The sequence below is a fragment of the Tripterygium wilfordii genome, chromosome 2, assembly GCF_013401445.1.
Source record: "Tripterygium wilfordii isolate XIE 37 chromosome 2, ASM1340144v1, whole genome shotgun sequence".
In the NCBI taxonomy this organism is placed as follows: Eukaryota; Viridiplantae; Streptophyta; class Magnoliopsida; order Celastrales; family Celastraceae; genus Tripterygium; species Tripterygium wilfordii.
Genome location: NC_052233.1, coordinates 7,453,768 through 7,470,424, shown reverse-complemented (window position 1 = coordinate 7,470,424; position 16,657 = coordinate 7,453,768). Strand labels below are relative to the sequence as shown.

The window sequence follows — 16,657 nt, the reverse complement described above, 5'->3', positions numbered from 1 at the left end:
GTATATCAATCAGTTGACTTATTGAGATACAGCCAACACTGATTGATATCAATTATCTGAATAATAGTCATACTATTGGCTTGTCAATTAGCTGTAATTGTCTAAGACATCCTAGAATCACGCTAGCACTATATGTATATATATTGGGTCCAAGGCCTCAGTGTAATATAATATATACAACACATATCATTTTCTCCAAACATTCTTTACTTTAATAATCTTCATTCTTTACTTTAATAGAAGGGTCGTTTTGATTATCATTGAGAATCTTTTGCCAACTGTTATGGATCTCCTGATGATGCCTGCACATCTCTATCGATGACATTGCATCATCACCATCGATGACATTGCAGTGGCTTTCATCTGTGTGGACTTGTAATGATCAGGAGTGGATAGAACACTTGAATTTTCTCTCACCTTTGCTTCGACCCAACAATTTATCTCAGGGTTTTCTTCCTTCGACCATCCTTAGAACTGGAGGAAACTTTTTGGTTAAGACAAACCAAAGTGAAATGGATATTTTTCTGCGTGCTACTGAAAATGCTTCAGGTTTGTTACTTCTATGGATTTTTTTTGCTCTTTTTCACCTCCCTTTACTTAATATGCACTGCATGGTCTTTTAAACCCTTATACCAGGCCATCAACTACCACAATGCAGTAAAAAGATAGAACAAGTAAACCTATCAATACACCGGGAAGATAGAAGGAGTGACCGTCATGGATAAAACTAAAAAGCGAGAAGGACGACGGCGTTGAAGATTTTAAAGAGAGAGGAATGGGAAGAAATAGAGAGGGAGAGGGAAGAAAAGGGGGAAGGAGGGAAGAAACAGTTTTGGCACGTGGGGTGTTTTTAGACAATGTTTTTTTTATTTATATTTTTTGGGGTACGAATGGGAATCCGTTGAGTGCAACTAGCTCCCAGCAAGATTTTTGTTCTCTCCGAGGGAGAGGGTTCCCCCAAAATTCATTGATAAGTGATAACTTCACAAATTGATGCAGATTCTGGTTCAGACCATTAGTCGAATAGGTTATGTGCATCAGCACAAAACTAACAAAAAAGGTTAGCAACGCATAAAGGTCCCCCCAGTGTGTCTAAACTCTCCAAGCTTCATGCTTTAGCACCATCACAGGAACATCATCTCAGTTTAACAACACAAACTAATCTCCAACAAACTTATACATGCCCATCGAAAAGTAACAACCTAAATACAATAGGAATGAAGTTTACAAAATCAAGATGAAGAGAGATTACAAACCAACGGGGAGAACCCAAACATTGATTGTGCTCTTGTGCCGAGAGTAAAGACCATAAACTAAGGAAGAAACTACGAACAACTAAAATTTTAACAAAATATCCAAGTTATTGGTCATGTCTACCAGGTCTTCTTTTTAACCAAAATGGACACGAGAGAGAATCAATTGAGCTTTTAGCTAGATGGGCTTTGGCTTTCTTACAATTTGGAATAAACAACCTTGGGCCTCACGACCACACATTGTATCACAAATATATAAATGAGACAATGCCAAGTCGGTATTTATTAGTGTATTTTTGAATATTTAGATCCGACAAAAAACACATGGAAATAACAATACTTATAGAATGATCATTCACCTTTATACTCTCAATCTCTTTCTGTTCTTTCTTTCTTCTGTGTCTCTCTTTCTTCATTTACCTTTATACTGAGCATTCCTCATCTTGCTGCCAGCCATCTGACTGAAACTATACAGGCGAATCAAACTGCAAGTAACTAGTAAGTAAGTGCAATTGATAGGGACAATGCTTTACATGTTGTGAACTTATTAGAGTTTCATGTCCTGGATATACAGTACTTGGGGAAAATGATCTTATGATCTATACTTTTGCCTCAGTATTTTACTGGAAAGATATAGCTAAATACAAAATGAATGAAGTTCTACCGGCACCTGAATATCCCACTCAGTTGAACAGATACCACGGTCCAAAGAAAGCCATTCCAGATCTGATTGGGTAGACCTCAACAATAGGATGATGCAAGATTATGGAAAGCTCAAAAATCTAATATTAAAAGCACACACCAAACATTGAGCCCAGCAGAATATTTTTTAGAAAATACAATATTCAAGGCCCTATTCATCATCAATTGCTTCACTACCCTCTAAAATTGGAAGTCTATCCAGTCTTCATAGCTAGTTTGAATGCACATTACAACTAGGGTTTCCAAGCATTCCAGCACGTGATCCTTAACTAACTGTTACTCGGCAACAATTAAATCTCAAACTCCTTACCTGATCCTATCAAGAATAATTTAATTTTAATAACAATGGGAATCAAGTGAAAAGCCAATCAAAACATAGACAACTTTTCATAAAATTGTAATTATATTTCTTCAAATGGAAACATCAAATTTAGGGATTACAGATGAACAATCTAGATTAAACAGAAAAACCTTGAATACAAGATCTAGACATCTAGATCCCTGGCATCAAAATAACGCATAGAAACCTAACCCCCAAATCCATAAAGAGTCCTTCCTTGCCTTTTAAGAGCATAGACCACATCCATGGCAGTCACGGTCTTTCTCCTGGCATGCTCAGTATATGTCACAGCATCTCGAATCACGTTCTCCAAGAAGATCTTGAGAACGCCTCTGGTTTCCTCATAAATCAGACCACTGATCCGCTTCACACCTCCTCTGCGAGCCAGTCGACGAATGGCAGGCTTGGTAATGCCCTGGATGTTGTCTCTGAGGACCTTACGATGCCTCTTGGCTCCTCCCTTACCCAATCCCTTGCCTCCCTTTCCACGCCCAGACATTTTCTAGGAAAGTTTTTTAGGTAACTACAGAATTCGTGATAAAGAATTGCTACGAAGAAGACTCTTCTGATGGCGGAGAAGGAGAATTTTGGGGATATTTAAAGAGGGGAGGCGGAGGGATTTTGCGTTTTCAAGATTGGTGGAGTTTGATGTGGATCGTTCATTTAAATTTCATCCAACGGTCAAAAGAGTCAATCCGCGTGACGTTGCTCCATTGGACGTAAGCCTATTGTTTTTTTCGTAATGCAATATTCGACCGTCAAGCGAGGGTGAATATCATCTGTTGGATTGATTCTAATCGACGGTTAAAAAGATCGATCCGCGCAATAAAGAAAAATTAGATGTGAGCCGTCGATAAGGCTGTAATACACGGCCAGAATGAACTCCTTTATGATAACCGTCGGATTAGGACTTTGTCTTCGGGCGGGGTCTCGAAAAGGGAAAAAATTAGTGCGAATTTTGCATTTTTCAAATTTAAAAGTGTTTCATTTTGGAGGGACACGCTTAAAACTTTTAATTTTTTTTAATGATGAGGGATGATGGGCTACTAGAAGGGCATTTAGCCCATTTAAATCCATAATATTTGAATGAGAAACGATAATCCCACCCCTAAAATTAGTAATCTCAACCCACTCTTTTAATTTTAATTTTTAATATTAATTTACATATGATATGGTATTTGATTTTTTTGATTTGCGTGTGATTTGATATTTGATTCACATCCCAAAATTAATTTTTCCACCCCCATCAATTAATTAAAATAAACTTATTATATCTCATCAATGCAAATTGTCGGATACATTTAATGTATGCTGCAAGATGTTCTCCGTGCGGAGTGATCCATTTGTTTGCATAATCATACCACATGTATCTAAACCACTGAATCATACTAGGAGGTATCGGGTAACCAGATGTTAATGCCAATTGAACGAAGTGATTACCATTCACAAATCCTATTGTGATAGTAATATGTAATGTCAGTGAGCTGTGGATAGATGATGTACGCTCATGCATTATTATCGAACCCTAATAACCCAGCAATAGCCCTAAATTCACAATTTCCATATGCTTTTACATTTGTCACGGAGAAAATATAAGGCTGCATTTATTAGCGGGAATCGACTAAATGTACCCGCCAATCTATATTGATGTGATATAATAAGTTTACTTTAATTAATTGATAGAGTGGGAAAACTAATTTTTAGAGTGAGAATCAAATGTCAAATCACACGCAAATTGAAAAAATCATATGTCAAATCATATGTAAATTAATATTAAAAAATAAATTTCAAAAAGTGGGGGTGAAATTACTAATTTTGAGGGGTGGGAATACTATTTCTCTATTTGAATCCTTCATAGGATTGCAATTTGCACTCGACTTGATGTGATCTGCTATGATCTACGCGGGTTTTCCGGAATCTAAGACTCAAACGGGGCAGGGACGGGGCAAAGAAGCCCAACCTGCATGCGGAGCGGAGCGGGGACAAGTATGCCTCCAAACCCTCCCCACAATTTAAATGTATAAACTTTTTTAATAATTAATTAGATGTATAACAATTCTTAAAGCGTCATTAGTTTTTTTTCTTAAATTTTATTTTATGAAATTGCCTAATGACACTATTCAAAATAGTGTCATAGCATATAACATAGTAAATAAATCGCAGAGAGTATCGATGTATTCTAATTTCTAAACGATAAAATCATCAATAACTTCTGCTTTGTATATTAATTTTAACAAAGGTGGGGGAAAATATGAAGATTTAATGAGAATGTATGGGAAATAAAGATACAAAATGAACAATTGAACTCGAACTAGGTTTTACTTGATATGCGTTTGATTTTAGGCGACCTGTGAATAAATTTTGAGCAATAAAATAAGCTTATATGATTTTGGCCGTTTGAATTGGTCGTGTATCCCAAGCAATCAATAAGAACTTAAAAACTCAATATGAATACGGTCAATGATACATGACATTGTTTTGATTTTAGGTAAGCTCGAATTAAGCTTAAATTATAAGATAAACATATGAGTAGAGCTCTGAGGTCCTCCTAGTTCTACTACTCTGTTTTGGTTTTAGTCTTACCATTAACTTTTTAAGCAACAACCAAAGTTCCACCACCCTTGTGTATTAGAGCTAAATGCTTTGAAAACAGAAGAACACAATTAAAAAATTGCATAGAGCTAAATGCGTTTATTATATTATCAAAACAAAATTCTGGGTAATGACACACAGTATTCACCACAGCTATTTTCAACAAGTTCGAATTAATAACATTGTTGAATGCCGAACTTTGAGAATGTTCAAAGTTCTCAACATCCATAATTAAGAAGAGAAAAAATGAACAAGAGAGAACAACAATACCCACCTCCTCTTATTTTTCTATAGAGAATTTAACAAGCATAAATTTGAGAAGAAAAACCAGCGGTACCGAATGGCAATTTGGCAACTCAAGGTCGGATTCATCCAACCCGTCAAAAGCTTACTCAATTCTTTTTGGCGACTCCAAGCCTCGAGCGGAAATCCTCCTCCATTAGGGGAAGTCCATCCTGCAGCTTGACCTTTGGCTCCCATCCAAGCAATTCCTTTGCCTTTGTGATGTCAGGTTTCCTCTGTCGAGGATCATCCGGAGTATTCTCCACCAGATTTATCTCCACCTCAGGACTAATCAGCTACACAAGCAGAAGATTGAACATTTCATTTTTTATTAATATCAAAATAAAGCAATACATGTGAACTGTGAAGAAATCATATACTTGCAGGTGGGTCAAAACACTGATACGCACAGAAAAGAAAGGCACTAACCTCCTTCACTGTCTCAGCAAGTTCCAGCATAGTAAATTCACCTGCGGATGAATATGATGAACCTTCTTAAGCAACCACTTGAGGAAAAAAAGGGAAAAAAGAAGGAGGAACAGATGTTTTGCATCTAAGCAATGGTCTTCTTAGCCAGCATAACTCAGTTAACAAAATAACCTGGATTTCCAATGTTGATTGGCCCAGTGTTCTCTCCTTCCATGAGTCGGATGAGACCGTCAACCTGAAACATTTACAAATAATTCTTCAATTACTCACTGAGTGAATATCTAATGACATGAAAAAACGAATTGAGTCATAAGTTTGGCATACCATGTCAGAAACATAACAAAAACTGCGAGTTTGTGTTCCGGGTTTTTGGACAGTCAATGGTTCACCACTGCAAAGCACAAAATAGTTTGCAATGCATCACACATGAAACAGAACAAGGGGACTATGTAGAAACAGATGGAATAATAATACGGACAACGATAAAAACATGAAACATTACAGGAACTTACCGAAGTGCTTGAGCTATGAAATTGCTGACAACACGCCCATCATCAATGTTCATTCTTGGTCCATATGTGTTAAAGATTCTAGCAATGCGTATTTCTATAAAAAAGGTAAAAAGAAAAGATAAGTTTGAGGAAAACCATCAGAAACTTTGTAACATGGTAAGGTAAGAAGCTAGAATTACCTATCCCATGCTGCCTATGATAATCAAACATCAAAGTCTCAGCCACACGCTTCCCTTCATCATAGCAGCTTCGAACCCCTACAGGACAAAGAATGATGCAGATGAGTTTTCCTTTTTCTTTTTAAAAAATTGTATATGAGGAGAGTTACATCTACATGACTTGTATTAATATAGGATTTATTTGGTAAAAGCTAACCCTATAGCTGTAACTAATTGTGATGCAGGAAAATGGGAAGACTGTTGATATTCATGTATATGAGTGCCACCACGAATATCATAAAAGTTGGTACATGTACCAAGGATATCAACAGGTGATAATATACCAAACGTAGCATTGGCAGAACAGGTGCCAAAATAGAAAAGGAGCTGCATGGACTAGTCATGTTACTTAACCTTTTATTTTGTTAGCTTTTTTAAATCTCTCCATAATGACTAACTAGCATGAACTATTCATGTGAACCATTTGCTGTATGACCGGATACTGATTCTCTATTGGTGCTGGAAAATTGAATAAAATACGATTATTAAGTTCCGCAAGGAGAATATATAAATAATAAGTACTAGTTTCTCCTCAAAATATCTATCCACTTGGTCCAATCAAACCAAAAAATCAGCCAAGTTTCATAAAACAGCTTTCAACTGAGAGCTGAATGTACCAATTGGGTTGACATTTCCCCAGTAGCTCTCAGGTTGAGGATGCACAAGAGGATCTCCATATACCTCTGAAGTTGATGTCAGCAGTATCCTGTTCAACAGTGTATAATTATGAATTAAACAATTCTATGGTGGCAAAAAAAAAACAGCAAACCAAATTCGCTTACCTAGCTCCAACTCGCTTGGCAAGGCCTAACATGTTCAGTGTGCCAATCACATTTGTCTTTATTGTCTGTTAAAATGTTATACGCCACAGAGTCAGATGTTGATTGAGGTACAACACATGCTCCACTGAAAGGGGAAAAAAAAGACTGTTCGAAAAACACAAGCTATTATGAGGATGCGCTCCACTATGACCTTTTTTCATTCACTCTCCAAAACATTGTGATTAAACATAAAATGTCTAGGAAAATGAAAGATATGTATGAATGCCATATTTCAATCATGGCTCTAGCATCTGCTCTCTATGTCCCCATACGGAAATAGCAGTTGGTATCAAATGAAAGCAGGTGCCGACTGAAAATTGTTTATCTTCTAGGGACAAGGAAACAATAAGAATTGGGCATCATGCACCTTCAAAATTGAAAATGCATGGCAACCAAATTATGATCAATGCAATGGATAAGTATTGCAGATGAAGAGATGATTTCTCCTATTCATAATTATTACAGTGATAATTTAGATAGAAATTTTGGATGTAAAACATACCGAAACAACAGCTACCAGCAGGTATTTCCAATTAACTTAACATATACATATAAACACACATTTGTATAAGATCTTTGCACTGGAAGTACATTTATTCTTCAAAAAAAAGAGAGAGGAAATTCACAGTGACATCATGTGGCAAATATTTGCAGACAGCAAAGAACATGTGAGCACTTTCAGTCCTACTTAGCAAGAACATGCTACCTGGCAAGTATATAATATAAAACCTAAGATATAAGTTATTGTAAATGTCAGATAGGCAAGCATACAAACCTTCACAGGATTGTATTTATAGAAAATGGGAGAAGCTGGACATGCAAGATGGTAAATCCGATCAACCTCGATCAGCAATGGCTCAGTGACATCTAGAAGAAAAAACATAAGCAATTCACCAAATAAACAAGATGATATTGCAAACAAAACACAACAGAAATTTTAATGGTAATGGCTAAGAGTCAGGCGCATATGGAACTCTTATGATACAGAGTCAATTAATTTCGCGACAGTGCTATTCCAACATGAAGCTATATGCACTGTGTTTTCTAATTGCAATTTTTCATTTTTCTAACTCTATTATCTAATATCTTGTTAGCATCTGACCCTATCATCAAAACAAAGTTAATCTCATTGTAGTGTTCAGCAGCCTCTTTTCCCCAGCTACTAAATTTACTTTTTTTATTTGCACTGGAATTAACTAGAATTCTATTTTGTTATCATACATAGCCACTTAACTTAAAAAAGCCTAGAATTTTCCACCGTTGGTGAAAATACACAGCATGAGGGGTTGGAAAAAACCAAAATGGTTCCCATAACGCAACAACTTAGGACCATGTGGAACAGTTATAGCTAGAAAACAGAAGCGTACCATGACGGATAAGCTCAAATCTTGGATGACCAATCCATTTTTTAAGATTATCCTTTGATCCAGTGAAGTAGTTATCAGCGACAACTACCTGAGATAATGCATCAAATATACAAATGACTGTGAGGCACAGTGATCTAATCTGTATTTAATCTTATGAGCAGAAAATAGGTGTCTGCCATTTCAGCCACTATCTGATTTGGGGAACAAGGGGAAATCACATCCAAATTGTAAGAATACCAAAAAATAAAAAAATAAAAATTCTGACCTCGTTTTTCTCATTTTCCATCAATTTGTCAACTAGATGCGAGCCTATGAATCCCGCTCCACCAGTAACCAAAATTCTCATGTTGGACTGCCACATCAGCACTCAAAAATATTATTGAAGAGCAGAACAGTAGCATATATTATAAACATGACAACATCCATCCAAGAAATTGATCAAGGAAAAGGCAGTAAGAAAGCGATCTTGTAAGAGCAAGTGAACGGCATACTGTAGAACTTTTAAGAGGAAAATAGTATATAAATATATCATTGGCTCAGAGATCTATAGTAATAGATTTAAAAACCAGGATCAGCAAGCCAGAAATCTGTTATAGAAGTTTCAAGTTTCAGTACTTTTAGCAAAGGAGAGCCTAGAGGTACATCTCCTGTTCCAGTGAAGCAAATCATATCCATATGTCAATTGATATTTGAAATCCATTCCATGAAATCCTATCTAACGCATTTCGAAGATGATTGAATCTAAGGATTGAAAAGCTGAAAGCAGTGAAGCAAATCATATCCCTGTGAATTGATATTTGATTTTCATTCCAGGAAATCCTCTCTATCTCATTTAAAATATTATTCAAACTAATGATTGAAAAGGCTGAAAGTTATATTTTCACATATCAAGGGTCAAGGTAAAATCCCTGTATTAGGAGAGAGAGATGGATCGCTTCTTATTTTCTCTGCAGCCAATAAAGAAACACAATCTTCATATTTGTGATTAAAGGGGAGCATCAATACCTAGAATGAATGATAATGATTTGGTTAACTTTTGGGGGTCAAGGAATGGTGATATGCCATTAAAATCAAAACAGTACATACCTACCCATCCACTTTCATCTGCATTCAGGTGTGGCTAGTTATGCAATGACTCATCCATACAAATATGACCCCACCAAAATGACTCCAATAAACTATTCTTTCCACCCATAAATTTAGGTCATGGAAAATGCATTAAGCTATATAAACGATCTGCCATAGTAATACGAGCAACACAGAGAATCATCAAAATTTAGCACTGTATCAAAGTTAATGCAGAAACTTGTAAAAGATCTAATCTTCACCTGAAAAAACTTTGAAAAACGCAATGGAGATGGCGATGGAGGTGGCTTAGTTGTCTGCTGCTCTCCGTTTGATGAATTGCTCGCCATTGCTCAGATCTCCTCCGCAAAATTCAACGCCTGCAGAATTACCGAAGACCAATCAATCAATATACATATGATTCATCATAATGAAGCTTGACTTACAGATCGGAGAAACAGAAACAGGAAAAAGACCTGTTCGTGAGCTACAAAGGAAAAAGACCGAAGCCCTAATTACTCTTTCTATTTACGAAACCATAGAGATCGGAGAGTAGTATTTATAGTCAAAAAAAATTTCGAAGCTTCTTTCACCAAACATGTAATTATTAAAGAAATAAATAAAATAAAAATCGGAAACTTCAAAATTACGAAAAGCTGGTGTCTTATGAGTTATGATGATAGCTCCTCCATAACTGAAATCACACCAAACTACAGCTCACGGAACACAACAGAAATCAAAATTGACAAAACAAATTGGATTATTAATGTTAATTACCTTAATTAGCTTTGAGAAATCTAGGGATTAAACGAGTGGTTTTGAGATTAACAAACAGAGAAGATTATCTGATTAGTTAGTGTTGATCTGATGTATGCGGGCCCAGTGATGTATTTGGGCTTGAGTTCCTCACTCTTGCTAAAACAAGAAATCACACGCTGCTCTTGCAAGATTTTGTCTTTTGTGCGAATACGTATCTGGCACTGACAGGCGTACGGGGAATCGGTGCTACGCCCACCCTCCGTGGATATACATTTTTAGAAGTTTTACCTCATATAACTATCCGAAATGTTAAGATAGATGCATATAATTTCAAAAAGTATATATATATATATATATATATAATGATGCGGAGTACGTGATTCTTAACATTTTGGTAAATTTCTATTTGCAGTCTTGCGATTAAAGGTATGAAATTACAACTTACATATGAAGCAATCTTCTGTTTTATTCAATTCAATATCAAACATATCACTTGCAATCTTCAACTACCAGTACAACAATACAAGGCACGTATCTTGCATGAAATTTCATGTAAGTTAACGTGGCTTGAAGGGTTCTCCGACTGAACAAGTTCACTGATTTCATTCTCAACCTTTCTTGTTTCTCTTACCAAATCGCTCATGCAATATCCCAGGGCACCTAAGCTCAAAACCATTTGGCACTTGACCTCCTTCTCATTACATTCATTCATGCAGATTTTCTCAACGGCTTCTCTAGAATGCTGAAGATAAGAAGTCGATATTTTCTCTGCCTCGTCCGAACCAGAGACCTTAAAGAAATTGGGACTTGTTGATTTTCCTAGTTCAAGATCACAAGAAACATTATTTTTTTCCAGTTCCTTGTCAAGAGCTGTGAGTGATTTTATCATAGTGATCTCCTCAAAACATTTTATTAAGGAGACAACCATATCCTTGAATAGTTTAAGGTCATTTTCTAGCTTATTTAAATTCTGTTTCCAGGAATTGTGTGATTCTTGTTGAAGAAACCCCACAGCATGAGCACTAAAAAGCAATAGATCTACCATTTTTGATAAGGAATCCAAGAGCTTACCATAGCAAGCACTATGGAAAGGCAAAAACCAGAAATTGGGCTCCACCTCAGCTTCTCCAATGAACCTCATTAGCTCATTTACTTCAACTTTCAACCTATTTTGGCTCTCAAATAACTCGGCTTTGTTGGCTCCAAGACTAATTGAACCCATGCAGTTCTGCAATGTCCTCAGACAATTAGAGAGTTGGAGCTTAGACAGAGCAGAAGCTCTTGTGGGTTGCAAAACAAGCTCAACCATAATCGAACAAGACAACCCAATAAAGGTCTCAACAATTCTTGCTATGGCAAACTCACTTGGAGGACCAAAATTTTTCCTTCCCAAAATTAGTACAGCCCCAATTACTGCAGAAATTCCACCTGCCTGGCCGTACATCCTGCTTCGCCTTAAAAAACTGGTAAAGATGAACCAAGGAAGGAGTGATAGGAACCTGATTGGCAAAAACCTTTCCAACACGAAGCAACCGATAACTCCATAGACAGTTCCTAATACTGTCCCTTGTGCTTTCACATTGGCAACTTTAAATGTAGCCTCTCTAGTTGATGCAAGGCTTATGGCTACCGGGAGTCCCGACCAGAACCCGTTTTCCTTGCTGTATTTCAATCCAAATAGCACTGCAAGTCCTAATGAAAGTGAGCATTTAAATGCAGGCATGAATCTCTTGATGCTTAATTTGTTTGCCAAGATGGACTTAAAGAAACCATTTTCCTTGCTTTCAATGCTTGAATTTTCACCTTTAGTTGCTAAATTGACTTCTGCTGGTTTAGCCAACGATTTGCCCTGGAGGAGTTTTATGCAAAATAGGAAGAAAAGAGAGGACAGGTCTTCATTTGTTGTTGGGGTTATTTGAATGGCGTCGAGACAATTCATTATCTCATCCGTGTTTGATTCAGGAACGGTTATGGAATCACTGGCCAAACCGTTCCTGACTCGATTAAGGGTTAGGCTAATGTGCTTTTCTAGTCTCAATAGACTATCTTTGATCTGTGTATCAAGCATTCTTGCAGGAAATGAAGTAGTAGTAGCAGTTAAAGCCATTTCCATCCCTCGTAAGGGTATCTCTAGCTCTTGCAATTTCTGACTTGGGTTTATGTAATAAGATCTCAGAAAATTGAACGGGAGTTTCTCCCACTTCATGCTTTCCTGCTCATCGATCACGAAACGAAACGAAACAATGGTACATCAGTAACTAATTAATAAATGTACTTAAGCTACATATAGAGATGGACTATATATGTAAAATAGTTTTAAAAAAAGAAGAAAAAAGTTGCTTACTTGGTATCTTTTAATGCTTTGGAGAAGTTTGGTTCCGGTAACGGTCAAGTACTTCGCTTGAGATACAGATTCCTGTGCTAATATGTTGTCTTCTGCACAGAATGCCTTCACCAATAGCTTTAATCTTTCTGAATCATTGTCTGCAAGTAGTTTGCAGTTCTGTTTGACCTGCAAAATGCAGAAATTCAAGTCCCTAATGAACATAGCATGAGATGAATGCATGGTAGAGATGCTACCAAGGAGTAATGCTATAGATGTCAAAAATATGAGTCTCATTTTATTCTGCTACCGAGTATGTACATACCTCTAGACAAGCCAATCTGGGATAGGGAAACACCAAAGCAAGTACACAAGCCATGACCCCTACACCAGTACTAGCCGCTACATGCACAGGATGCATAACAGCCTCAGTGTGCGGACCATTAATAAAACCAATCACGTAAGTTATAACAATCTGTCCCAAAGCGATGCGCTTTGCAATCAAGTGAGTTCCCTCCGGCAGTACCACTACAAATGCAGCAAGTGTCACTGCAAGGGCTGTAGTTCCACTCGTTAACCGGCCCGGACCAATCAACCACAAGCTCAAGATTGCCGGCCCTATACTAATGACCGTCGCATAGAGTGCTAGCCAACAACCACGGACAGTGTCACCGAGTGTTGCGTCCGTGATCACGAGAATCACGGTCACGTATGAAAATGCAGGGTAAGCTATTTGGTTAGTAAGAATGGCAGGGCCGTAGAGGGTTGTGCAGCCAACGATGGTGCATGCAAGTGCTGTGTGGTATGCAGAGACAAGGCAGGTCTGCCATAAGGTTTGAGTTCTGCTATGCTGAGTGGTTGGAGTTTCTGGCATTGTGAAGAGTTGGTGGAGAAATTTCATGCAAAAGCAGATCGAGCAGAGAAGATAAGTAGTGTGCTTTGGTGAGCGGGGAAGAAACGCCCTTATGCCATGGATTTTAAAGGTAAGAGAATCAAGAATATTGGAGAATTGGAACCACGTATAAACAACTAAGTGGCCCACTGTGGTTATTGGTTAATGGGTTTCGATTTGTTGAACAGAGCTGATAAATTACTAAAGCTGTAAATGATCGCGTGGCTTAGCGAGTCAAATTACACCCAACCCACGAAGTTAGTGGAATGTTTTCTTCTACGCTATTGAAGATTTAGATGACCAAGATAAGGTCAGTTTTACTTTATGATCTGTAGTGTGGCTATGGCCGCAGCCCTCTGCGATAAACTATAGCGATATGTAAACCTTCTTTTCTTTCTGGGTGTTCTATATTTCACCTTATTCTAAAGTTCAGTACTAGCAGCCTCAAATTGCTGCACATTTCAAGAGAGCAAAGGCAGTAGATATCTGTTCCTTACTTCGCTAAGAAATGTAGGCTGAAAGTACATATAGACATGAAAAGGCAGAGACTCCTGACTAGGAGTAATCACATGACCAAAAATACAAAAATCATTGACATGAAAAAGGAGCTTCTTTGGAGTTTCAGGGCATAAGCCTCCCTTGACTTGCTTGACAAACAACTAATTATGTCAAGAATAATATCCGCGTTAGATTAGCATAACTCCACCGAGTGGTATATAAGTAAAGTCTTAACATCTCTCATACTAGGATGCGTTTTCTGAACCTAAGAATCAATGGGGATGATGATTAAATTAGTGGTGGCTCGTGGTCAAAACAGACAATATCCTTAATACGTTTGGACTTTGGAGTTCTAACAAATTATATGTGAAATCATGACTAACAACTTAGGCGCCAAGCCACTAAGCCAAATCAGTAAAGTTCATCCATAGAGACAAGTTGCAAAAGGAGTAAAAAGCACGTTGTCTTCCATTTTCAAAATCATTAAGTCTAGGCCAATTACTGGTTGCTCAAATTGATCATAAAAGAATTAAAGTGGGTTTGCCATAGATTTCCACTGAACCTCTGAAAATAAATCTGTGTTCTTTGAGAGGGAGGAAGGGCCAGGAGGGGCATTCTAGTGATCAAATAATATAGTGCAAAGTTAGTTAAAGCATACTTGACAGTTTTAGCACACTATTGCTAATGCAATTACTTACATCACAAAATTAGGTGATTGAGGTACGTACACAAGGATTTATTTTATATTTTTTCTATATGCCTTGATTGACGTACGTACACAAGGACTTATTTTATATAAGGTATTAATAACGTGTGTCTTAAAGATACTTATTAAGATTTCATTATAACATATCACAAATACGTCACTCTCTCACCTAATTTTTAAAATTTAAAATACATATCTTTTTCATATTTCAATACGCATTTTACATTATTATTTATGCTTTAACGACACACATTATCATTTCCCTTATACATTTAGAGTCACAAAAAGTTGGAGACACGCGAGGGTGCCGACAACTCCATGAGAGAACCCCCAACCCTGTGTGAGTTCTGCTGACATCAAAAGAAGCTGAAAAGGTTTCATGCCGCCCATGTATGACCGCGTATGGTGGGATTCTATGTAGGACAATTGTTAAAATTAAAATTTAAGTGTTTCAATAGATACTGGGGAGGATGAGGATATATATTTTATGTAACATGTCACCATCACCAACCCAATGAACAAAAAAAAACAAAGAAAGAAAAAATCTAGCAAGAAGGGAATGTTTACTAGAATCACTGAAGGAGCTAAATTTGGCGTGTTCTCTACCTTAACCAATTTCTTAGCCCTTCTAGTTAGGCAAAACAGTGATAACTCAGGAAGTTTCAGAGACTCGATCGAACATATCCATGTAGAAATGGATAATGGAACGCGTCTAGGCACGATAACTTATCAAAGCCCTTTTATCACCCTCGTAAGTATTTGTTTCTGTTCAGAATCCCAAAGGTCTACATATCATGTTGCTACATCGCATCCCACCTTTGTTAGATGCATAGTAGTACGCCACTTTAACCGTTTATACATGACGTGGATGCAATTTTCTGAATCATCCACGCATCAACTGTTGAGAGGGTTGACGCAACGACGAACTTCCTACTGCAAAAACAAAAGAAGAGGGCGGCCTGAGAACACTCCGACATTCAAGTTAATGTCAAACTTAGGGAGTTCTAATAATTTTTGGGATTGCAAATTATCATACGTACCTTGGATCCACCTCAACCTCCTTTACATAGGAATCGACTAGTGATTAGATAATTCTTTCATTGGCTATTGAGACTATCATTTCAAACCATGTCATAGTAAGATCAAACACTCTGATGATATGATTTATGATCCCAGATGTCTTTTGACGTTGGGTTGAACGTTGTTGCGGATTTTCCTTGAGTATTTATCTTGACTTTCTAACTGTTTTCAATAAGTTGTTTCAGTGTGGAGACTTTGTTCCTATGACACCTGATATGCTGACTAGACATGACTCATTTTTCTCATCCACATATTATAGTATATACTACTAGTGCCATTAAAATATCTGCGTACGTTGTATTTAGTAGCGGCAGCAAAAAATGATAGGAAAAGGACATTCCTGGAGCTCCCAAAAATGGTGTTAATGGACGTCTTGAACGACATTGGTGGCTTCTCGGGTGCTAAGAATCTCTTAAAAAGAATCAAAACAAAGCAACCAGCCAACGATAAATAAGTAGGGGAAATTAATATGGTGCCTATTTGACGATATTAATTCACCCTGTAAATTGCATTGTTATATGTCAGCAGTCTGAACCGCTTTCTTCAATCTTAATTCAGCATACTTTCATCACACAATGATACCTAACCCATCAAACTTCTAAAACATAAATCAAGTGTCTGCTGAAAGTATTAAAAAGAGTATATCCTGTATTTGTTGGGGACTAGAGGCATGCTAAGTTGCTAAAAGCAGCCCAAAATCAGTCAAAAATAGGTATTCCTTAATAACTTAGTAACCTTTTCACGTGAACTCGATTGTGCTACTTATAAAATACCAACACCAAATTTTATATTTATATTTTATTGTAAACCTATTGATC

At 37.1% G+C, this 16,657-nt stretch overlaps 3 protein-coding genes across 5 annotated transcripts; all 3 read right to left on the bottom strand.

Moving 5' to 3' along the window:
• Positions 1 to 2,312: 2,312 nt before the first annotated feature.
• Positions 2,313 to 2,870, bottom strand: LOC120007342 (histone H4). The gene has a single exon (XM_038857541.1). The coding sequence runs from the start codon at positions 2,792 to 2,794 to the stop codon at positions 2,483 to 2,485; it is 312 nt and encodes a 103-aa protein (XP_038713469.1). The 5' UTR covers positions 2,795 to 2,870; the 3' UTR covers positions 2,313 to 2,482.
• Positions 2,871 to 4,958: 2,088 nt separating this feature from the next.
• Positions 4,959 to 10,589, bottom strand: LOC120013598 (UDP-glucuronic acid decarboxylase 6). Of its 3 annotated transcripts, none has more exons than XM_038865474.1 (13): positions 10,359 to 10,589; positions 9,845 to 9,961; positions 8,782 to 8,868; positions 8,517 to 8,604; positions 7,925 to 8,016; positions 7,111 to 7,175; positions 6,946 to 7,034; positions 6,290 to 6,367; positions 6,111 to 6,204; positions 5,923 to 5,989; positions 5,770 to 5,833; positions 5,599 to 5,639; positions 4,959 to 5,465 (listed from the first exon to the last, which is right to left on the bottom strand). In XM_038865474.1, the coding sequence occupies exons 2-13, from the start codon at positions 9,929 to 9,931 to the stop codon at positions 5,280 to 5,282; spliced, it is 1,038 nt and encodes a 345-aa protein (XP_038721402.1). In that variant the 5' UTR covers positions 9,932 to 9,961; positions 10,359 to 10,589; the 3' UTR covers positions 4,959 to 5,279. The 3 variants fall into 3 exon arrangements, with proteins under 3 accessions (XP_038721402.1, XP_038721410.1, XP_038721394.1); XM_038865482.1 differs by lacking the exon at positions 10,359 to 10,589 and adding an exon at positions 10,232 to 10,254; XM_038865466.1 differs by lacking the exon at positions 10,359 to 10,589 and adding an exon at positions 10,058 to 10,211.
• Positions 10,590 to 10,793: 204 nt separating this feature from the next.
• Positions 10,794 to 13,537, bottom strand: LOC120010750. Its single transcript, XM_038861583.1, has 3 exons — positions 12,989 to 13,537; positions 12,685 to 12,852; positions 10,794 to 12,552 (listed from the first exon to the last, which is right to left on the bottom strand). Exons 1-3 carry the CDS (start codon positions 13,535 to 13,537, stop codon positions 10,843 to 10,845), a joined length of 2,427 nt encoding a protein of 808 aa, XP_038717511.1. The 3' UTR covers positions 10,794 to 10,842.
• Positions 13,538 to 16,657: the final 3,120 nt, after the last annotated feature.

Coding starts and splice junctions, on each gene's coding strand:
- LOC120007342 (XM_038857541.1), bottom strand. CDS start 2,794: ATGTCTGGGCGTGGAAAGGGAGGCAAGGGATTGGGTAAGGGAGGAGCC.
- LOC120013598 (XM_038865474.1), bottom strand. CDS start 9,931: ATGGCGAGCAATTCATCAAACGGAGAGCAGCAGACAACTAAGCCACCT. Junction 7,176..7,924: donor ATAAATACAATCCTGTGAAG/GTTTGTATGCTT, acceptor ACATTTTAACAG/ACAATAAAGACAAATGTGAT. Junction 5,466..5,598: donor TTGCTGAGACAGTGAAGGAG/GTTAGTGCCTTT, acceptor CTGCTTGTGTAG/CTGATTAGTCCTGAGGTGGA.
- LOC120010750 (XM_038861583.1), bottom strand. CDS start 13,537: ATGCCAGAAACTCCAACCACTCAGCATAGCAGAACTCAAACCTTATGG. Junction 12,853..12,988: donor CCAGATTGGCTTGTCTAGAG/GTATGTACATAC, acceptor TGCATTTTGCAG/GTCAAACAGAACTGCAAACT. Junction 12,553..12,684: donor AAAGCATTAAAAGATACCAA/GTAAGCAACTTT, acceptor ATCGATGAGCAG/GAAAGCATGAAGTGGGAGAA.